Source organism: Lates calcarifer, linkage group LG13 (assembly GCF_001640805.2).
Source record: "Lates calcarifer isolate ASB-BC8 linkage group LG13, TLL_Latcal_v3, whole genome shotgun sequence".
Taxonomy (NCBI): domain Eukaryota; kingdom Metazoa; phylum Chordata; class Actinopteri; family Centropomidae; genus Lates; species Lates calcarifer.
This window is the reverse complement of record NC_066845.1, coordinates 15593836-15616522: the sequence shown is the minus strand read 5'-3', so window position 1 is coordinate 15616522 and position 22687 is coordinate 15593836. Positions and strand designations below refer to the sequence as shown.

Genomic DNA, 22687 nt, shown 5'->3' with positions numbered 1-22687 from the left:
GACCAAGTGAATCAGCACTACAAGCTGTGGTGTAATTACATGCTGTTACTGCACATGAGGAATATTGTACATTTTCACATTGTTTGGTTGCATGATCATACTGATGTACTGTGTGCTGTATCTAGGTTGGTTCCTTGGAGCAAGCCATGCTGGATGCTCTGGTGATGGACCGCGTCGGTTTTGTCAAACTGCTGATTGACAATGGCATGACTATGTGTCGCTTCCTCACTGTGGATCGCCTTGAGGAGCTCTACAACACGGTTATTATAATATATTTGACTATCTACTTCTAATGTTTACTGCTTCACAATTTCGGATTTTCTTATCTCTCTGATCAAGAATAGAAATACAACATTAAAAAAAAAAAAAGTTATCATCAAAAGATTTTTTCAAAAAATACCTTCATCCCACAGTACTTTTGTTTGTCTTGCTTTGTTATCTCTTCTTTTGTTTTCCCTTCGCTCTCACTTTGCTATACAAACAGAAGAAATTCAGTTCTTTTGTTTGTGGCTCTTGAAGCACAAATTCCAAAACTGTGGCTTTGATTGAAATCACAATAATGCACTGTAAGTGTTTTGCACCATTATTCTCTGTGTTTCGTGGTCAATTGCATCCAGGGTATTTTCCCAGTTGTTGTTTTAGGATGCCTCTGAGATCACAGAACTCTTTGTCATCACTACACTCACACTTGGCTTTCTCCACACTGCCTTTATCTTTTGTGTATTAAAGCCTGTTTACTTATTCATAACTCTGGGATAATAAGTCCCTCAAAGAGGCAAACTAAGGATCCCAGAGCTGCTACTCTATAAGCAATATGCAACTGTGTTAAAAAGTAACCAGTAGATTTTTTTTCCTTGTTATAGCCGGTATTTTCTGTTTGCATGATGTCTGTTCTGTCTGAATAACAATACAAATTTCTCTCCATAGCACCAGGGGCAGGCGGATCGTTTCCTGCACCACCTTGTTGAAGATGCGAAACAGGCAAGTAGTGAGGATGAAAAGGGCTATAATCATAAAAACATTAAGTTATACAACTAGCAACCTTGTTTACTCACACATTATTGGCTTTTACACAGGACATTGAGTTGAGGTGCACCTATATGCAACATAAGCATACATGGATACACACTGATAACTATGGCAGTTAATCTCCATCTATATATGTGTATTTACTCTGTGTGTGTGTGTGTGTGTGTGTGTGTGTGTGTGTGTGTGTGTGTGAGTAGACCTCTCTTCCCATAGGTTACCGCCTTTCTCTCATTGACATAGGCCTGGTGATAGAGTATCTCATAGGAGGAGCATACCGCAGTACCTACACACGGAAACACTTCAGAGCTGCCTACAGCCGCCTGCAGGACAAAGTGAGCTCTGATAGTTATATCCACTGTGCTTTGATATGTGTCCTAGTAAAAACAGCTTGGCTTGTGTTTATTAGTTGTAATTACTCTATTTCCTACAAATCATAGACTTGCTCCCCTTGTTTTATAGCAGGGAAGATGGAACAGCTCTGCCTCCTTGTCTAAACAGAGACGAGGATTAATACCAAGTTCTTCAAGGGGCAGGAGTCTCCAGGACCTGCAGTTCTTTAGAACTGCTCAGCCCTACAAATGCAAGGTTGGTGGGGTGTTTTTTCATTCTAGATTCAAACCTATACTTCAGCTTTGGAGCTATTTAAATTTTATACTTTGTGTGCTTGAGAAATTAATTTGGATCTCCATCAGCTGTTACTGATTTAAGAGCTGACAGTGTTTCTTGTCCTGTATAACCCAACCATTGTGTAGACATACTATTGTTTTTGGCAATGATCTCTAAGGCAGGCCTAAAATTTCTAAAATAGCCTCGCAAAACAGCTTATTTTCACATTATGTTATCTGATTCATTTATCTGTTTGCTCTTTTTTGCCCACTTTTTCCACTGTCTTTTGTCCATTCTTTTGTGACTACTTCTGTACATCTAGGAGCAAGATGTGTCACCTGGGAGCAGTGGAGAGATCACGTTAAGCCCTGGCCTTGATGATGCTCCACTGCTGGTTCCCTTCAACTTCAATGACTTGTTTGTGTGGGCTGTGCTTCAGCAGCGGCAGCAGATGGCACTGTTCCTGTGGCAACATGGCGAGGAAGCGCTGGCACGAGCTACAGTGGCCTGTAAGCTTTACCGCTCCATGGCCTTCGAGGCACGGCAGAGTAGCTTCGATGACAACATTGCAGAGCGATTCAAGGCATATTCACTGTGAGTGTATACTGTGTGTGTGTGTGTGTTGTCACTTGTCAACATACGGGACAATTGGAACCTAATAAAGGATTGTAGTTGCATGATTTAAGACCCATTCAATAATTTTGACCATTTTCAGCACATTCCACTCTAGTTTTATGCAGTGTCAGTCTGTGTATTGGAGACTTGGTCCTGTGTTTTTCATTTTTGGTGGTATACTTTAATTAATATTTTCTTTTAAATTATTATGGACTTTGTGAAGTTCATGCTATTAAAACTTGCATGTAATTGCATGTCTCTCCTGCCTCCTGCCCACCCGTGTCTCAGTGAGTTTGGTCAGCTGGCGGTGGATGTGTTAGACTGTGCATTTCGTCAGAACGAGCAGATGGCCATGAAGCTGTTGACTTCAGAGATGGAGGCATGGAGCCACTTCACCTGTCTGCAGATGGCTGTCTCCTCATGTCACAGGCCATTCGTCTCACACTCCTGCACGCAGACCCTCCTCACAGACCTCTGGACTGGTCCGCTCAACATGACAAAAAGCCTGTTTTTAAAGGTAAATGCGGCAGATGAACCAGATAAAATTCATGTTATGTTTACATTAATTACACCTGTGAAGTTGTCTGTGGAAGTGTCATTACAAAGATTTTCTTGTGTTAGTGTATGATTTATTTGCAATGACATAAAAACACAAATGAATATTTAAATATAATAAACATAGTTCTGAGTGGGATCGTCACTCTCATGTTACGATAAGTTATTTGATTCAGGTAACGCATATCAAGAATATTGCTTAAGTAAGTTCATGTTGGAAGGTATGGTTTCCTAATGTTTCGGGATGGTTGCACAAGCTTACATGACATACTTGTTTTCTCTTTTTTTCAGATAATTTTGAGCCTTCTTCTGCCCCCTTCCATCTTGCTACTGGAGTTTAAAAGCAAAGCTGAAATGTGCCATGTTCCACAGTCTCATGAGGCAATGCTGTTTGGACTTGACTCTGTGAAGTCAGCACCGGCCCACGAGGGAACTGATCGCACGGTAAAGTTCCAGTAGTGCATTTATCCAGCACTGTTTTCAAACTGGAACCAGAATCCTAAAAGCCTCGGTATCATACTTATCTTGTCTTTCATTCTTTTCTCTTCTCTCTACTACTCTACTCTGCTCTCATAGGGCAGTCAGGATGCAGAGCGAGGCCAAGGCAAATGTCTTGGTCCTGTGTCAGAAACTGTGTCCTCTATGACCATGCAGTGCCTTTCCTGGATCACAAGAATATATGAATTCTACACAGCTCCTGTTGTCAAGTTCTGGTTTCACACAGTAAGTTGAGTGCATATTACTATACTTATAGATAATTGTAAAATATTTCTCTCCCTGAAAAAACATTAAATGAGTGGGCCTAGTGAACCTCCTTGTTTTTAATGCAGTACTTTTGTTAACTTGTGTTATTAAATGTATATTTTTCATGTCTCCCTTGTGATTTTTTTTGGTCTCCATTTTAGATGTTCTACTTGGCCTTTTTGATGTTATTCTCCTACGTCATCCTGGTGAAGATGGAGGATCGACCCAGTGTTCAGGAGTGGCTGGTAATAGCATATATCTTGTCCACTGCAGTGGAGAAAACCAGAGAGGTGAGACAGCCAGCAGACATTTTCTCTTCTTTATTTCTCTTTTCTCCTTTGTAATTATTTAACAATTTATGTGCATTGTTGTATACATTTATGATCTGTTTTCTACAGACAGTATCACTTCAAAAGTGTCATGTTGACGATACAATAAAAGTAATTTGTATGCAAGAATCATGTTTGATAGAACAGTACTGCTTAAAGTTACACAACAAAAATATATACTTCTTAATCAGGTACTAATGTCTGAGCCGAGGAAGCTGCGTCACAAGCTGAAGATTTGGTTCTCAGAATACTGGAACCTGTCAGATTTCATTGCCATTCTGCTATTCCTGGCTGGACTGGCAATGCGCTGGCATGTGGATCCCTACCGGACAGCAGGGCGCATCGCTTACTGTCTAGACATCATCTTTTGGTTCATCAGGGTGACAGATCTGCTGGCTGTCAATCAGCATGCTGGTCCTTACCTCACCATGATCACTAAGATGGTAAGTCGAGACTGGAAACCACTTGCTGGAGAGCAAGAAAGCGAAGAATCTCTTTTTCTTCATCCTACTGTCCTCTCTCTGTTTCTGCCCAGACCACTAACATGTTCTTCATTGTGGTGATGATGGCAATAGTGCTGCTGAGTTTCGGGGTGTCCAGGAAGGCCATCCTGTCACCGGATGAGGAGCCGTCCTGGAGCCTTGCTCGAGATGTAGTCTTCCAGCCCTACTGGATGATCTATGGAGAGGTCTACGAATCAGAGATAGATCGTTAGTAGTTTAATAATAATAATAATAAAATAAAAAAAAACATGAGACGCTTAAAACCATCTTAGACTTAAATGAGTAGTACTTGGCCCCGACAACTTTGCTGTTGCCTTCAGTTTCTTAGTTAAAGTGTGTAATGTCATATTGCCTCAAAGTCAGCTTGGCACTTGTCCTTTGCCACATGAGAAAAAGTTTTTGTATGATCCACTGGGGTCAGGGTAGTTAACCCTTTTTCTCTGTTTGAGGCTTTGTCTTTGTGCCATATGTCAGTCCTACACATCATGTGCCAAACCATTCCCTTCACTTCAGAAGTACGTGTTATGAAACAAACTACATTGTAACATTCGTAAATGAGTTAACAAACATAATTTGATCACTAACTCAAAAATGACCCTTGACATTTTGCAGTGTGTTCTCACTGTAATGAAGGTAATGATTGCCAGTAGTGTTAAGATCTGTGCATTTGTGTTTGTGTGTGTTAACAGCATGTGAAGATGGTAATCCATGTCCCCCTGCTTCATTTCTTACACCATTCCTCCAGGCTGTCTATATGTTCTTCCAGTATATCATCATGGTCAACATTCTCATTGCCTTTTTTAAGTAAGCATGTTTATTTAAAAAAAAAATAGCTTTAATTTTTTTACAGTAGAGGACCTGCAGAAGAATAGTTTTATTTAATTGAAATTTTGTCCTCCCAACAGCAACATCTACTTTGACATGGCATCAACATCCAATAAACTGTGGAAGTACAACCGTTATCGCTATATTATGACCTATCAGGAGAGACCATGGCTGCCCCCTCCCCTTATCCTCCTCAGTCACATTACCCTGGGTTTGATGGCCATCTACAGGAGATTTAGTGGGGATGCTGAGCGGGAGGAGAGAGGCTCTGGACTTAGTAAGTATCGCAGCTTGTGTGGATAGAAAGCTTATTGAGCAACATATCTAATAATGAGGTCAATTCTCCTGTCTTACACGTCTTTACCAGAGCTCTACCTGGGTCATGAAGATCGTAAGAAGCTCCATGAATTTGAGGAGAAATGTGTAGAGGCCTACTTCCATGAGAAGAGTGAAGGTCTCCACAGCAGTCAAACTAACAGGATCAGAGCCACAGCAGAGAGGTTGGTTTGATATTCTAATCAACGTTAGTGACATTGGTATGATTGGTTCCGTCAGCCATGAGATTAGGTGTATGGCAAGTGAACAGCGAACATGTAATATCATTATTAAAAGGAGAAAAAACATGTTTGAACAGTGTGGATGTCTTTTTTTTTTGTTTCACTAGAGCAGAGGAGATGTGCACGATGGTGGGGGAGGTCTCAGAGAAGGTCAACTTCATTCAGGACAGCCTGTCAGAGCTGGACTGTCAGCTGGGTCAGCTCCAAGACCTTTCTGCGCTGGCCGTGGACACCCTCACCTTGTTCTCTGCCTCTGACAGCCTACATCAGGAGGAGGCACGCCTGGCTCAGTGTCGATCCATCACAGCCTCCCGACACATCCTTCCACACAGCTGGACCCTCCCGCACAGAACTGGAGCAGACTTCGATTTACTTAATATGCGGCGGCTGATGGCCAAGTCGTGTAAAAGTACCCCGCCCTCGTTGCTGAAGTGCTATACTCTCGTGTCGAGTAGACTGGCATCACAGGAGTGCCATGTCGGATCCAAGGAGAGCAGGGGAGGAAGAAAAGAACATGCTGGGGAGGGAGAGGAAGGAGTTAAGGAGGTACTTACTGCTTTCTTTTGATGCTGTCATTTCATAACAATAACTATTGTAGGAAGTGAAAGAAAAAGAGGAATAAGAATGTTGCAAACCTTACCTTTGACGGGAGCCAAGCCAAAAGATAATTTTCTTACAGGCTAATGACTTTTACAGTGTAAAGTATTTTGAATTCTAACTTACATTTTCCTCCAGGATTCCCATCCTGCCACTGTTGACCTTCCTGGTGAGAACTGGTTCGGAGTTTCTAGACCTGCGTCTCGTGCTTCCCTCTCTCACTCATACGGAGTTCATCTCAGTGGTTTCAGGGATCAGACACCTTGTGAATCCTGGGGACCGTCCCGCTGTGGGTCTCCTCTTCCTGCGGAGTCACCACATCATAAACTTTGGACATGTGACCCATACCTGTATCCCAGTCAGGAGGAGAGTTCCATGGAAGAGGAGGAAGAGGAAGAGGAGGAGGAGGAGGAGGAGGAAGAAAGGCCACAGGAAAAGCTGCCTCACATAGAAGTATCCAGAACCTCTAGCACTGCTGTCCTTCTGTCTGACCCTCAAGACATCTCTGAGGGTTTTGATAATCCTGCCTTTTCTCAGGACAATAGCCAGCCAAGTTCTCAGTCCAGATCTTCCAGCCAATGGGGAAGACCTGTTAAACCCCCCAGGTGGACATGTCTGTCCAGAGACCGTCCCTATGGCTACTGCAGGTCTCTGTCCTCCAGCATGGAGAATATGACTTTCTCTGGGGCACCTCTCAGTCAAATGAGGGGATCATTCCCCTCTCTTCATGAACCAATGAATAAAGGGAGTTTGTCTGGTGTTAGGAGCTTTAGGGACGACACATCACTACAGTGTAGCAGGGACAAAGGTATTGTTGTAGTTTGTAATGCAGAGGTTATAAAGTACAATTTTTCATTGCAGGTTAATGGTTGAAAACAAAAGAATATGCATTAGCTCTGTTATCTCCCTGATGATAATAGAAAAACGAAAAAGAAAAAGAAAAAGTTTATACTAATTGAAAAAATGTACTGTTGTGCACTGAATTTGTTTTAGTATTATTGTAACAGAGAACTTGTGTTTTTGTTTCTGCAGAGTGGTCCAAGTCCTCTGACTTCACTCAAGTCTTGGACAGCAGAGGCAAACGTCAGAGCAGGAAGACAGTGAAGATACAGGAGCACAGTCCAGATACTGTAATGTGACATCTTTTGTGGTCCTCATAGCATACTGTTGAGATTTTCATTGATGACAATTAAAATTTTACCATGAAGTCTCAGTAAAGCAACCATTTTTTTTCTTCCCCTTCTTTATCTCTTATGGAAAATTGGTAACAATGCAGTCCCATTTGTCAGACACCTGCTGGAGAAGGTGGCGGCGGCCAAGAGGAGAACCTACATGTTGGTCAGCCTCAACCAGCCTCAGTCAGCTCTGTAAGGAAATGTATTAGTAAATAGACCTTTGTTATACCAAGGCCCAAGTCCAACCCAGCATACATAAAGAGACAAAAAAGGCCTTATAAAATATCCAATGTTTGTGTTACACACAGTTCAAATATTTGAATATTTGTAATATCAATATTGTTTCAGATTTTGAGCCCATGGATTTGTTGCAGAAGCAAGTGTTTTCCCATCAGGTAAATCTGGGGTAACTTGGGGAAATATATTGTAATAATGGTGGAAACGCAATAGAGATATTGAGGAAATATAAGAAATATTCAAGATTGGTCTTATTGTCTTTGCACTGACCTTCAGGATGTGTGGAGCCCCACTCACTCGGCATGGAACAGCTGGGCCAGATCCATGAGCCGCAGGTCTTTGTAAGTCTGCCTTTCTTTTGGCCTGCTATAACATCTCTGAATTTCAAAACACTGAAAATTGAAATATTACATCAATTTTTCTTTATGTCTCTGTTGCAGTTTACAGAGCGGCACTGCACCTGAAGGTATTTCAGAGCTTGTAATTTGGATACAATATGTTTGTATAATTAATTTTGTTCATTATTGTGAGATTAACTGTTTTTGTGTTTTAATTATTTTGATTGCTGCAGCCAAGACCTCCTCTTTCCAGTCTACTGACAATTTGTATCCACATTATTCAGGTATTAAAAATACATGCAGAAGATTTATGTTTTACTAAATCAGTGTCAGTCATTATATTCCTTCCCTGAATCATCTGTTTTTCTGGGATTTTGTGAGAAATTACAGTTACAACATTCAACTTGTATTTTAGCTCTTATGTAGTTTTGACTGTGTTGTGCCTGTGTGTTAACAGCCATGGAGAGAAACAATCTGATGAGACTGGCTCACACCATCCCCTTCACTCCTGTTTCCATTTTGGGTAACTTTTTTGTTTGGTGTCACAGGAACCTTATTTCTTTTTTGTTATTTTTGTTATACTTAAATAATAAGATAAATAAGATAATCAATGGGAAAATTTACATTGTTGAAAAGAGAGATTGAAAAGATAGAAAAAAGGCATAAATACAAGTAAAAGACAAGATGTAAGCAATATATTATTATTAAAAAAAATATATAAACATAAGAACAGCAGAAACAGGACAATGTTATAAAAATATGAACAAAGGAGCAATATACACAGGACTATATACATAGAAACAGATGGAACTAAATACACATTTTGAAATGGAATTGCACACAGTGAATGACTGATAGCAGCTGTTTTGGATCAGTATGGAGTAAAGTGCAAAACCTAGTGAAATGGTCCATGTGAGTATGTAGTGAACTACGAGCAGTGCTGGTTGTAGAGTCTGACAGCAGCAAGGAGGAAGGACCTGCGATACCTCTCCTTCACACACTCTGGGTGAAGCAGCCTATTGCTGAAGCTGCTCAGAGCTGTCAGACTGTCCTGTATGTGGTGGAACTTGTTGTCTCTTCCTGTCCACTGTTGAGATGCTGCTGCCCCAGCAGACCACCCCATAGAGGATGGCTGATGCCATAACAGTGTCATAAAAAGTCCTGAGGAGTGCCCCCTGCACTCCAAAGGACCTTAGTCTTCTGAGCAGGTAGAGTCTGCTATGAGCCTTCTTGTAAAGTGCAGTGGTGTTGTCTGTCCAGTCCAGTCTATTGTTTAGCTGAACACCCAGGTACTTATAAGATGTCACCATCTCAATGTCTCTTCCCTGGATGTTCACTGGTGTTGGGGGGGGGGGTTGTCTGCTCCTGCGGAAATCCACCACCAATTCTTTGGTTTTCCCAGCATTGATCTGGAAAGGTATATATAAAATATATCCCTTCTCTTTCTATAGACTGCTTTTTTTCTCCTCATTCTCTACAGGAGGTGAAGAGGTGAGCATCTACTCTCTGGAGGAAGTGCCCTCTGATGCTGACCCTGAATCCAGCACAGTCTCCTCCTGGTCGTCACGAGGCCTATCTGCAATGCTGCAGCCCCTCTCCAGTGAGGAGGGCTCTTTGGATGGGGGACTTCGGCAGGGCTGCAGAGTGTTGTGCACATGGGCTGAAAGGGATGTGCTCAGACCTGGTCTGGTATATGTGGTCAAAGCCTTCAGGCCAGAGGTGGTTCGGGCCTGGCAGAAGTATTTCCACGGTAGCACGGCACTGCAGCTTTGTTTAAGGGTAAGTGTACCAAAAGTCTATAAATTGCACATAGGCAGGGAATTACAGAACTTTTGCGATGACATTTCTAGAAGCCAATGGCAATGCCAGTCAGCAAAATTGCACTTATTTAGGTACATTTTAAATTTGCTGTAACTTTAGCTTCATGTAGCTTTCTGTTTGACACCCCTGAAGGAGATTCAGCAGCAGAGAGCAGCCCAGAAGATGATGCGAGTGTTCAACCAGGTCAAACCTGATGATATGCACCACTCGCCAAGGTGTGTGTGTTTTGCATTTTGTGTGTCTTTTGCATGTGTATCTGTGTGTGCAGTGATTGTCTTTTCTCACCGCCAGATTTCTTGATGTATCGCTGGTCCTCTGGCATTCAAATGGCCAGTGGCTGACTATTGAGAGAAACATGTCCGGTGACTTCAGGAAGTGCAACAATAACACAGGAGAGGAGATCACCCCCTGCTGTTCACTGGAAGAAATGCTGCTAGCGTTCTCCCACTGGACTTACGAGTACTCAAACAGAGAGCTGCTGGTGCTCGATATACAAGGTAGATGTTTGGGTGTGTTTGTGGCATGTCTGTGTACTAATATGTATCTGTATTTTTTCTTTTTCTCTGTATTTATTTTGCTTTTTCATTTATTTCTTCCTGACAGGAGTAGGAGAGGAGCTGACTGATCCAACTGTCGTTATGGCAGACGACCAAAGGTACTGTGACCATTTCTGACAAATGCATCAAGTTTATTACTGAGGTCTTGTTTTTAATTTCAAATTATCTCAAATATATATTGTTGAAAGACAGATAACATTTTTTCAGTCTTTATTCCCTTGGTGGTTCTGACCCTATTGCAGTGGTACCAGGGGTGAGATGCTTTTTGGTCCTGATAACCTTGGATATGCTGCCATCAATGGTTTCCTGCAGAAACACTCTTGCAGCATCTTCTGCCACAGACTGGGCCTGGAAGGTCAGAACTGTACAAAATCAGAAAGAAAGCATGTGCATGTCATCTTTGTTCAAATGCTATTTGTGTCTAAATGCGTGTGTGACATGTTGATTAGCATTTACATAGGATTATCTTTTCTCATTATGTTTTTTCTTCTCCTTTGCACGTGTGTATATGCATGTATTCGTATGTCACCTCTGTGTCGTCACTCAGGAGGCCAACATTGGCTCTGAGATAAATCCCCGACAACTTCAAATGAAAACAGCGCATACCAACAGCCAGCTAATTAAGCCACGAGTGTTCGTTTATTTCTATAACAACAGTAGCATTTGAGGCATGGGGGTGGGCCCTGCTTTGTGCGTTGTGCTGCACGGCCTTTGATTACGTATTAATCATTTCTTTGTGCTGGCGATGTGCTGCTGAGACATTAGCTTTGATTAGCTATTAATTAATGTCTCTGGGTAGACGCGGTACCGGCATCTAGAGGATAACTGCTCAGAAAGAAACTGTGCTCAAAAACAAACAAGCCCAGCAAACAAACACACAAACACAAACATTCAGACACAGTTGTTTTGATATTTCAAAGGTGCGTTGTGTTTCCTCTTCCTCTTCTTGTGTCCTCTCCAAGATTTCTCCATCAAATCAAACCAAATTATTCATGCTGGATGCATGGACTTCCTCCCAGGCCTGTCAGTATTCTCTTTCTTGTGGTAATGACTGTGTTATTGGAGCGACATGTCGCTAACTGATGTTTCTGTTGTTCAGATTTAAGGAAGCGTCTGGACAGCTGTGAGAACAGAAGTGAGGCAGAGCCGGTGTCAGGGGAGGAAGAGCAAGAAGACGATGAAGACAGGGTGTGACCTTTGACCCAGGAAGTAGGGAAAAAAAACACACGCACTTTTATCAACATATGTACCAAACCATGTCTGCCTGAACAAACACTCACACATAATGTCTGAGAAAATACTGTGTTGGTGTACTGCATCACCTCTTACTCCTTTACAGCAAAACAGGGTGATGGAAGGGAAATGTCTCATCATGATATTGGACACTACCTTGTAATTTGCACAAAGGTTGCTAATACATTCTTTCAAGATATTAAGTAAATACTGTCAGGAAGAAAGAGATATTACAGATAATAAAAATGAATGAATCATCTTGCTGTATGTAATCATAATAGTAAATTATATTGACTATATTGCATTCATTAATTTACAGTATTTTATACATTTACAGACATCACAAACATTCTAAATGACTATTTTTTGTACTTTATTTTCTAAATTTTTTGATATTGACACAATGACAATTACTGTTTTAGTTATTATACACTTACACATTATGGATTAATTTACAAGGATAGAAATGTTTGTTTGGCTTAAATTTAAAAAAAAAGTTGTACTCTAACAGTGTGTATGTGTGAGACAGAAAAAGGACACAGAAATGCACCCATAAAATTTCTTTTATTTTTTTTCTTCCCACAACAAAATGTCTACAAAAGCGATAAAATATAGAATTTAACAAAAATCACTTCAGACCTTCACATTGTATGTACATCTCAAAGGAGGACTCACTAAGGGCCCTGCATAGCTCTGAACTTCAACCCAGTCATATCCATCTGATGTGGGTGTTAATGGCTCTCGTGAATGCGAATGCATGCATGCACACATGCGCTCGTTCATTGTACTGTGAATATGAAAACTCTGCAGCAGAGCTCATGGAGTTATAGTAGAGTCAGAGTTCAGAGTCAAGCAGAGTCCCCTCTCACCAAATGAAAAAAGCATAAAATGTAAAAACAGTTTGTCAGTGTAATCAAATACACATTTTCCGTGGAGTTCCCCTTTTTTGATTGGTTTCTCAAGTAAACTCACACAGTAAAGCATCTATGCCCCACTCTGCCAGTCCCTCGTCTCCTCACTAGCTATGGCACTTTGAAAACAAACAAAAAAGTATTTTTTTGTGTTTTTTTTTGTTTTGTTTTGTCTTGTTAGTCCTGTGTAAAAGAGGTTCTGTAGCCCAAGTACCTTTTAGGTTTCGGTTACAGATTGCTACATTTTGTTTTATTTGCTCTTGCTGGGACGCAAAGACATTCTAAACAATAAATTAACAATTTTCAACACTACTCCAATTGCACGCATGTGTAATGCATCAAGAAAGTTTACAAAGCATTGGTAGAGCAAACATCATCACTCATCATCACTCTCTCTGTTTCTTTGTCTCTCATACAGACAAACACACGCACTCTCACACAGGTTTTCTCAGGAAAGGGAGGAGGAGGTTTGAGGGTGGAGTGTATTTGACTAAGTGTAGGAAATGCATTTCAAACCAAGTGTATTAAAAATGTCTATGCAATTTGTCCGAGTCGCCTCATAAAATGGCAACCAGTTTTACTGTGCGCTCTGCGATGTCAGTCTGTGTCGATGGTGTGGTAAAGGCTCATGATGCGTTCAGCCCCTCACACTGAACAGGCTACTCCATAACATTCAGAATAGATTTTACCCTCCCCCACATGGTTCCCTCCCGCTGCAGGTTGAGGGTTTCTGAACCGGTTCAATAAGGCCAGTTCAGAAAAGGGCCGTTCACTTACTGGTTAAACCAACTCCCACATTCAAAGGTTGAAAAAAAAAAATCATTTCAAATCCAACAACAAATTTTTAAATTGGTCATGTATAAATAAGAGCATTTTATTTAAAAATTATTTCAACTTGTGAAAAAAATTTGCTTTGAACTGATTGAACTGACGTAGAATTTGCCCTGAAACCCATCGCCCACCCTGCCAATAACCCCTCCCACGAAACCCGCAATATCATGAGAAGAGAAAACACAAATAAGCCCCGAAATGTTTCATTGCAATGAAACGTCATGCAAATAGAACAGAACAACAATAGGCTAATAGTAATAGAAGAATAGTAGTCATAATAAGAACAATAATAATAGTAAATAGTAATAAAATAAAAAATAATCTTACAATGCAAACATGACAGTAGTAAATGCCTCCAGTTCTTATTGCTACAGTATCTTACTTACAGTGTTGCGTTGCCACTCGTTCTTGCCAGCACATCCCCTCTCACAACCCCATCCCACCCCTCTGATTCACAGTCTAACAAGGGAAAATAAAAACATCACACACAAAAACTTCATATTCAGAGTTGGAATTCACTGTCCCAGGGGTGTTGTGATGGCGCTTGATTCACAGCTTACTGGTGGACTTCCCTCACTGTCCCGAAAGCAGCAAAATAAGCAGTAAACATGAGTGTACAGTGGTGACAAGAGCACACTGACATATTGTGTATATATATGTATATATATGTATAATTTTTTTGTTTTTCTTGTGCTAAGTAACAATGCTTGTCATATAGTTTGGGCTCTAAAGAGATCTGGACAGTGAATTCATGCTCTATACACACATACACACAGACACACACTTATCAAAGCCTTGTCTGGGCAGATTCCATTGCAGGCATACGTTGGCGGCGGACAGTATGCCATTTTTATCCTAAAAACGTATTCTTTTATAATTACATTTTTTTTGTAAATTTGCAAAAATATTAAACCCTCTTTTAATGCAAAGTCAGAAAAAGAGCTGCTCCCTGAGAGATGCTGTGTAGTGCATCAAGCCTTAATGAGCAAGTGATTGTCTTAAAGAGTCACCGGCCTCTGATCTGGGGTCGGGGTCAGGGGGTTGAGGGAAGGAACCTGTGAGTGGATCTCTGATGCAGCGTGGAACAGGTGGATGTGAGCAGATCACTAATGTTTAACATTGATGCTCGTTCCCTGTTGTTTTGCTCACCACATGGAGAAAACATGTATGGATGGATGAAAATGTTAATGTTTCAAGTGTTTTAATGGATGCAGAACTAACTAGTGTGACTGTGTCCATGCCTATAGAAATTTTGAGATTTAGCCACTGTGCAATGAGCATTCGCAAACATCAGACAGCCTAACAGGGATGTCCACTTTTAGTGCATAAATAACACTAGAACAGAGTTCACTAATATAATCATGGTAATTAAAGCTGAGGTAAAAGTCTACAAGCTGTTACACTTGTCCATAGGTCAAACAAGTATTTAGGTAACAAATTGTAAATTTATCACCAACAGAATTATTTTTCGCTAATATTTTTTAGTTGGTGATCTGTTTTAGTGAATAGTTCCTTTTAAAAAAGACACCCCATAACTGTTAAATAGACCTCTCTGTAAAAGTAATGCATGCAGAGCATCTAGTGGCTGAATGCAGAACTGCATAAACCCCTAAAATGTGTCTCTCAGTGATTTTACAAATTCTTCCCTCACCACAAAAGATAGTGATAACTGCCTGTCTGTTTAGTTGGTTTAAATGTCCATTGAAAACAGTGGGATTTTACACAGTGGCCAAATGCTTATCAATTATTAATAATTATAGAAACAGGGACTTATCACAACTTCCTGTCTGAATCGTTAATGCAGTATGGCAGCTTCAAATTGCTTGTTAAAAATCAATGGAGGCTAATCAGCGTTTCTTCACATCTTTCGGTCAGTGCTCTGTCTCATGTCCTAACCCCAGATCATGTTGTGTCACACTGAAAACACTGCAGAGTCTGTGGTGGAATGAGTACCATCCATAGAAATGATTGTTAGACGTGTTTCATGACGAAGATTCAAATATATTGCATTCTAGTTAAAACTGCTACCCTGTTCTGAACAACTAAAAACAAGAAGAGGAAAGGAATAAGATCAGAAAGGCAGTGCGTAAAGTTATTGCTCTTTAGAGAAAAGGGTCCTTCATATTCACAGCCCGGAGTGGTTTGACATCCATGGACTGGATTGTGCAAATAGTAATTGGAGGAATGAGGGCGTACAGCACTCATACACATGTTTAAGATTGGAAAGTTGTGAGTTTAAGGTTGTCTTGATTAATATTTTTTTTTATCTGTGGAATTTCTATCCACTTCTATCTGCTGAAATCTCACATCAAGGCCCTAATACATAAGAAATAAGGGGCAGGGTGTGGGGACTTTGGGAAGAGGTGGGGTTCATTGTGAGGTCCTAGTTTCTGATTGGTTATTTCTGGTTGAATGATTGTTCCAAAGCAGTCCAGCCTTTATTGGACGTAAATTATTGCAGCGAGAAAAAAATGATTGATAGGACGGCAAATCTGCCAGATTCTTTTTCTTGCAAAATAGAATATTTATGTATATATCTTCACCTTGAAAAGTAGTAGCCATTATTTTCTTTTTAAATCCTTCATATGCTCTCTTTACATTTCTATAAGTTCTCATCAGAAGGATGCAGTACCTTCTTTACATATGAACAAAATCCAGACAAGGCTTCTGTATATCAACAAACCCGAATCGGCTCCCGGTTTTTACCCAATATTCTTTTACAAGTCTCAACTTTACAAATTCTGTACACAAGAAACTATCAAATAAAATAAAAACACATAGACAAGGTATAGTCAGCCACAATGGGCTGCTGTATATTTAAATTAGGACTAACTTATTTTAACAGAACAAGAAGTAATACTGGAATCCGCTCTGCACTAGAAGAATATCTACAATAGCTTCTCTAAATCCACAGTTCCCTCCCCCATCCAGCTTCAACTTCACAATGTCTTCATGTGAAAAAAAAAAATTAAACAACAAACAAAAAAGTTTTTTTTTTCAAAGTTAAAACAAATTAACTTACCCATTTTTTTCTTAAAGATCGACAGCTTAAAATTGTTCCTAGATGTTTTTAAAGTCTGTACATTTCTGGTCAGTCAGTTCAGTTCAGGAGACAGGAGGAAGCCCCGCTCAGGTTGTGGCTTAGGGGCGCATTTTCATTTATATATACATTCTTCAGACTGTATCGGTGAACAGGACGGGATAAGTGCTGGACATTCCTAATATTGTTGGCGGTAACTGTAAGTTTCTGGCAGATGACTCCTCACCCCCCAGCCTGAAATGCGGCTGGGGGAGCTCAGGAATATGTGGTTGCCACGATGATGACATAGTCGACGCTGCCATCTCGTCAGGCGTGGCTGTGGTCAGATTTTCTTGGTCCTGCGCTGGCACCGTTTGTTGCATTTGAACCACAGGCAGTCACTTGGGCATGGCCATGGTGGAGTTGGGATCAGGATTGAAGAGTTCTTTGTAGAGCGGAGGGAAGAGGACGTTGACTGTTTCTGGGTGGAGCTGCTGGAAGGCCTGGAGCTCCTCGGTGTGGAGAGTGCACAGGGCTGACAACGTTGGGATTCGGCTGATCAGCTACCAGACAAGACGGAGAGACAGTGGAAATTTAGACTGATAAACTACAAAGAGACAAGGTTAGAAGCCAATTTTTAGAGTCAAGCCACTTTGTTTTTTTCATGTTGCTACCTCTCCTCTCCTTGAGGCCAGAGAAGTTGTTCTCATTTTGTCTCTCGATTTGTCAGCCTTAGGGGGCTGTCCTGGTTTGACTTATCTCACTACAAAGGCTTGGCCTACCTTAGCTAGTGCATCTTCATCCATGTGGTTCTTCTGCATAATGTGCTGCAGAGCAAAGTAGATCTTCTCCTGGAGCTTCTGGACTTTCCGAGGCTCCATCAGCCACGGCCGATCTGAGTAGAAAAAAGGAGATGTTTTTTCTAAGTCCACGCAGATGTCTTACTTTCTAATTGTAAAAATAAGGAAGGAACATTCACTGACCTGTGGAAATTAGCACAGCTGCTGAGAACAGAGCGATCTCCTCTTCTGTCAACTGCAGTGAACACAAACTCTTGGCAAAGTCAAACACTGCACTCACTAAGTCATCACAACCTTGGAGGGATACAAGGAAGAGGACAGGAAGGGGCAGACAAAAAAAGACAGATTTTCATTACACTTAGTTCTGGTCATGCATGAGCTGATGAGCAAAAATAGAATTTTGATCGTCCTTCTCCCTCATTTATACCAAGACAAAATGAATAGGTATTAATGCCTTACCTAGAGCTTTGAACATCTGCATGCCTCCGTACTTTCCTTCAAAGAGCACAGTGTTGTTGAGAGGGTTGAATGCCCTGCACATCCGCACCAAGACTACCTCCAGACAACCTGGAAGAACATGAGGAGAGATTGTTTGAATCTGACAGTGATGGACTGACCAAAAGGCAAAAAGAACAGGAAGGCAAAGAGACGGTCCTCTTCCGATGTCTCACCTGACTTGAGCAGGAGGATCTGGTCATTCTGGCACAGCTCCATGAACCCTGAGATGCGCTTGGCGAACTCCACCACATACTGGATTGCATGGGTGATCTGGATGGCACACTGCTGCCACAGCACGTCCCGGGGCTAGAACCAAACACACACAGTTTATGGGTTATATATTCTGTTCTTAAAGTAGTTACAGTCATGTCAGCAATAACAGTAAAAACACCAGAAAAGCAGACATACTGTGACACTGTAAGTGTTATGTTCTGTACATGAGGACGGCATCACAGCAGAAATTCTCACCTTGCTCTGGTACATCTTGACCTCTTCATAGGAGTGTGTCTGCCAGGCTAGCTGCTGCAGCTCCTCTGTTGTGTACTGACATGTCTCCAAGTGGGACTTGATGATATTCTGAGCAATACGGTCTGGAAGAGGAGAGGATTTATATTCATTTATTCCTTTCCAAACAGTATGTCCATCCATTTATTCATTCATTCATTTATACTTTTGATACAGTGGTATATGGTGTGTGTATGGGTAGGGCAAGCAAGTATTCTGCACATTATACTGTAGATGCAGTGATCGCTATATGTTGAAAATTTAGAAGAAGAGCTTTACAGTATTTCTTTCATTGCTATCTGTTTACGGCTTAATTTAACATTCCTGTCGATTTCTGTTATGTGTTTAATTTGAACTAAATGTTAACATATGCAAAGTGCCTGAGCTGTACATACAGTAACATGACACCTTGTCAGCTAGCTGTGTAAGCCTGTCTGATCTCCTGTTTTGCACTCAGATTAGCCCTCTGACTCAGGCTCTCTATCAGGACTACTTTGTGGGTAACCATTCATTTTCCATGCAGATAATTCATGTCAATTTTAAAAGTTCTACTGTGTCTGTCTCACAAATGGAGCAAAATATAATGCAGTGCATACCCAGCTCTCCCATGCTGACGTTATTGGGTCCCAGTTGACTGTCCTGGTAGCCTCCGTAGCTGAACAGGTTTGGTACTGGCGTCAGGTCGTACACCGGCTCCTGCTTAATGTGCTTCATGCCCGACATGTCCAAACCTGACTGGTCTGGAGACGGTTGGGTGGAATCCATCCCATAGTAGCCCCCTGGGACTCCGCCTCCATTACCATGGCCACCTTTGGGCAGCTCAATGACATGACCATTGGCATAGGTGCCCCCAATCTCATGGTTAAGGGTGGACAGTCCGTTGGTTAGGCTGGATGAGTAAACACGTGCCAAAGCTTCTGCTTCACCTGTCTGCTGCTGCCGCTGCTCCTGCAGTCGTGCCTGGTGCTTCTGAACCTCTGCATACAGGCTGTCACGTTGCTTCTTGGACATGCGGCCAAATTTTACCGCTGTATAGATAAATCAGTAAGAAATCAGTAAGACACAAAGGATTTAAAATCTTATTTCAGGGGAATACTTTACAAGGCTTTAGTGTAAAAAACCAGCAAGAACAAAAAGGTGGGAAAACAGTACATATGATCCTATGAGCTTTACCTCAGATAAAAATGTGCATTTGTTCTACATGCATGATGATCATTCCAGTGATATAAATATAGACACACTGAGCCTCACCATCTCTGGACATTCCTAGGGCGAGACATTTCTGCAGGCGGCAGTGTTGGCAGCGGTTGCGGTTTGTTCTGTCGATGAGGCAGTTCCTCTGGCGGGGGCAGGAGTAGGATGCATTGTTCTGCTGACTCCGTCTGAAGAAACCCTGGTTACATGTCAACAAAAAAACATGAATGCATGGTTCATACCCGCAGAACATAGAATGTGCATGAGTGTGCAATATCTGAGCCAAAACAAAGAAGAACAGGCATCTGATGAAAACAATGCATTGAGCCTCACCTTACATCCTTCACATGTAATGACTCCATAGTGGATACCTGAAGATTTGTCTCCGCAGATTTTGCATGGTATAACTTCGATTTGGGCTGCAAGCAAAGAGAGAGGATAGAAAAGACCTGTGTTACAAAACTTGTTTTACACTTTCTGAGAACAACACCTGATTCAGTCACCTCACAGAATTTTGGACCTCAACTGGTGGTCTAATTTGAGGTTAAAAAACAGCACCAAACCTGGTTGGCTGTAGGACCTGATTGAGAGGTTACAGTGTGTGTGTGTGCGCGCGTGTGTACAGTACGTGTATGACTTCAATTTCACAAGGGCACAGTGACTCTGGACATTCTGTTTGTCCTTGTAGGAGTTTTTCTAATGACTGGGACATTGAGGTCTACATACATGCACATACACACACACATACATTCACACACACATAAGTAACAGGATGACATTAATTGTGTGTGTGGGTTCTTTGTGTTACACTTCAAGGAGAGACCCCTGCAGGTTAGCAAGGTTGCCCATAATGAGAAGACAGGTTACATCACTGAAGGATCACACTCTTCAACTCTCTTTTTTTCTCTCTCTCTCTCTCTCTCACACAGACACACACATTGAGTTCTATAGCCTTTTTCAGTAGCTTTTTCTTAATCTACAAATGTACTAATTTAACTACTTTTCACTGGCGTTAAAATGTTACTCACTGTGTATAGGTAGCTCCATGTACAGATCAACCAAAGGCACAGAATATGAACACCAGAAAGTATTTCAGTGTAACACACAGAAGCACCTGTCACTAGTGTCTTTCAACCTATTATCCATAATATATGGACAGAGAAAGCCGCAGCTCCTGTTAAGAGGTATGAGATGGATGTGGAGGTAGGCAGGTATGTCTGCTGAGATGGCACACTGTCTCTATAAAGAGATTAGACAGCCTATCTAATCCTAAATTATTTCTCCACGAGCTGGTTCCCTCCTCTGGCTTAGCCACAGCTGAAATAGCCATTCACATGTAATCTCCTTGCAAAGTCCCACCTGTAGGAAATTCTGCAACTTTTATTAACTTTCCCAGAAGCTCCTCAAGAGACAAAGTCAACGAGCGGAACAGAAAAGAAAACTTATTCAGTTTTAAATTTGTTATTTGCATACATTTTGACTGATCCCCTTTAAGAACAATACAAAACTTGTGCTGTTTGACTGTATTTGGCACGTTGATGGTGTTTATTTGCAGACAGTATTATGTCTGTGTTTGTATTAACATATGCATGTCTGAGTCTGTCTGGAGTCTGTATGCTGTCTGCATGTGCATGCTGAAGTGCATTTGTTTGCCCTCTATCTGGTTATTTTTTGTGCATATGTTTACTTATGTTCTATTTAGACGGTGTGAAACATTTCTGTGTGTATATACTGCACAAATATATTTTGCATATGTGTGTGTGTGGGTATACTAAATACCTGTGTAGGAATGAGTGTGCAGTATATATAATTGGATAATCCCATATGCGGATCAATGGAGACAGTCCTGTCTGTCCAAGCCACTGAGCAGGTGAACACAGCCACTGCTGTCTATACACTGCATAGTTTGTAGAGTTTGACTATTTTCATAGTATATATATGATCAAATCCCAGCTGTAATACACACAGGTACTCACAGCTGGTGGGCCAGTATCAGCTGATTCATATGAATGAATCTGTACTTGGTACTGAATACTCCTTACATGAACCTGAACACCCATTGCAGAAACACTGTTGGAAAACAGTGGTTAAGAGAAGTGGGAATATGGAAGTAGTGATTTACAAGTTAGAGGACCAGAGGGCCTGATAGATCCACAAAGTAACTCATGTATATAGTCATTCATTTATATTTCCTCTCATTCATCTATTCACTTATCTGCCCCCTAGTGGCCATTAGGGAGCATAAAAATGTCGACAAACTAAAAGCCGACCTCCAGTCTGCCATGACCCTGGACTGTGCACTGTCGTTCATGCCTTCTGCATCATGCATTGTCAGAGTTATCTTTATAGGTGTCATACAAGATGTGAATGGGCCTTTAGTGCCCATATTTATCTCTTGACAAATTATAATTTTCAAGTAGCACCTCAAACCCAACAATGCATCATTGTGTCCTGTCACAGTAGACGCTCTGTGAATAAATGACCTTTGGATGGAACGACACGCTGTTTGACTGTGTGCTTAAGGTAGCATAGCTCATGCTGAGAGTTCTGGTGTGGCTCAAGACATGACACATTTCCACCAATTTCCTGGCCAACTGGCTTCAAACTGGGTCAGAACAGAGCACTGGACTGGGACGACACACACAGACTACACATACACAGAGCTGTCAATGAACATGGCCTGTAACATGCTATTTATAGTCTGTAAAACAGGTCAGTTGCACCCGGGATATGACTGTTATCATCAGAGCTGTAAACAGACGGCAGGACAACAGTGCATCAGCCATCCTTCATATAGCCTTCATTCTTAACTTTTCACAGTCTTCTTACTTTTTGTTGTTGTTGATGCTTATCACAAACTTTTAGTCAGATTGCTTCAATTTTTGAACATGAAACAAGTGAGTCTCTGTGGGTTTAGATAAGCTGAATGCCATCAGCCCACACCTGCTGCTGCTGCAACGTGGATATACATAGTTATTATTTCTGTTGATTCTTAGAAAAAGCTCTTTACATTTTCCTACCTCAGAGGAATGTGTGTTTACTGTTTCCCTCCAGTGATTACAGTATTTCTTTTTACCCCATGGGAGATTGTACTCCTCTTTGTATCACATAATTATGCCCAAAGGAGCATGGGCGTGTGGGCATGTGCATTGTTTCAGTCTGTGTCTCAGAGAGGGTTTGAGTGAGTGTTTCACTTATAAGAAAGGCAC

At 41.3% G+C, this 22687-nt stretch overlaps 2 protein-coding genes across 8 annotated transcripts in view; one reads left to right on the top strand and one right to left on the bottom strand.

Annotated features, from left to right (window-relative positions):
• trpm6 (transient receptor potential cation channel, subfamily M, member 6) overlaps positions 1-12944 on the top strand; it is an 18337-nt gene extending 5393 nt beyond the window's left edge. For 3 of the 7 annotated variants that reach the window (XM_018668722.2, XM_051074884.1, XM_018668723.2), the window contains exons 12-40: positions 126-260; positions 928-981; positions 1227-1361; positions 1489-1614; positions 1958-2229; positions 2539-2767; positions 3097-3249; positions 3382-3528; positions 3711-3839; positions 4070-4321; positions 4414-4588; positions 5071-5185; positions 5287-5483; positions 5574-5706; positions 5871-6309; positions 6499-7168; positions 7393-7490; positions 7637-7727; positions 7884-7930; positions 8049-8113; positions 8213-8238; positions 8344-8394; positions 8568-8633; positions 9591-9889; positions 10064-10146; positions 10223-10428; positions 10535-10586; positions 10731-10843; positions 11588-12944. In XM_018668722.2, the coding sequence (XP_018524238.1) occupies positions 126-260; positions 928-981; positions 1227-1361; positions 1489-1614; positions 1958-2229; positions 2539-2767; positions 3097-3249; positions 3382-3528; positions 3711-3839; positions 4070-4321; positions 4414-4588; positions 5071-5185; positions 5287-5483; positions 5574-5706; positions 5871-6309; positions 6499-7168; positions 7393-7490; positions 7637-7727; positions 7884-7930; positions 8049-8113; positions 8213-8238; positions 8344-8394; positions 8568-8633; positions 9591-9889; positions 10064-10146; positions 10223-10428; positions 10535-10586; positions 10731-10843; positions 11588-11682 (4653 nt within the window). In that variant the 3' untranslated portion in view covers positions 11683-12944. Of the gene's footprint in view, positions 1-125; positions 261-927; positions 982-1226; positions 1362-1488; positions 1615-1957; positions 2230-2538; positions 2768-3096; positions 3250-3381; positions 3529-3710; positions 3840-4069; positions 4322-4413; positions 4589-5070; positions 5186-5286; positions 5484-5573; positions 5707-5870; positions 6310-6498; positions 7169-7392; positions 7491-7636; positions 7728-7883; positions 7931-8048; positions 8114-8212; positions 8239-8343; positions 8395-8567; positions 8634-9590; positions 9890-10063; positions 10147-10222; positions 10429-10534; positions 10587-10730; positions 10844-11587 lie in introns of those variants that run through there. The other 4 variants (XR_007814395.1, XR_007814396.1, XM_051074885.1 and 1 more) reach the window with 4 other exon arrangements.
• The window catches only part of rorb (RAR-related orphan receptor B), a 22966-nt gene continuing 12545 nt past the window's right edge, over positions 12267-22687 (bottom strand). Inside the window, exons 2-10 of the mRNA XM_018668728.2 lie at positions 19812-19897; positions 19536-19677; positions 18881-19312; positions 18249-18370; positions 17954-18086; positions 17742-17849; positions 17466-17576; positions 17265-17377; positions 12267-17045 (exon numbers count right to left, since the gene is read on the bottom strand). Coding sequence (XP_018524244.1) covers positions 16881-17045; positions 17265-17377; positions 17466-17576; positions 17742-17849; positions 17954-18086; positions 18249-18370; positions 18881-19312; positions 19536-19677; positions 19812-19897 — 1412 coding nt within the window. The 3' untranslated portion in view covers positions 12267-16880. The remainder of the gene's footprint in view (positions 17046-17264; positions 17378-17465; positions 17577-17741; positions 17850-17953; positions 18087-18248; positions 18371-18880; positions 19313-19535; positions 19678-19811; positions 19898-22687) is intronic.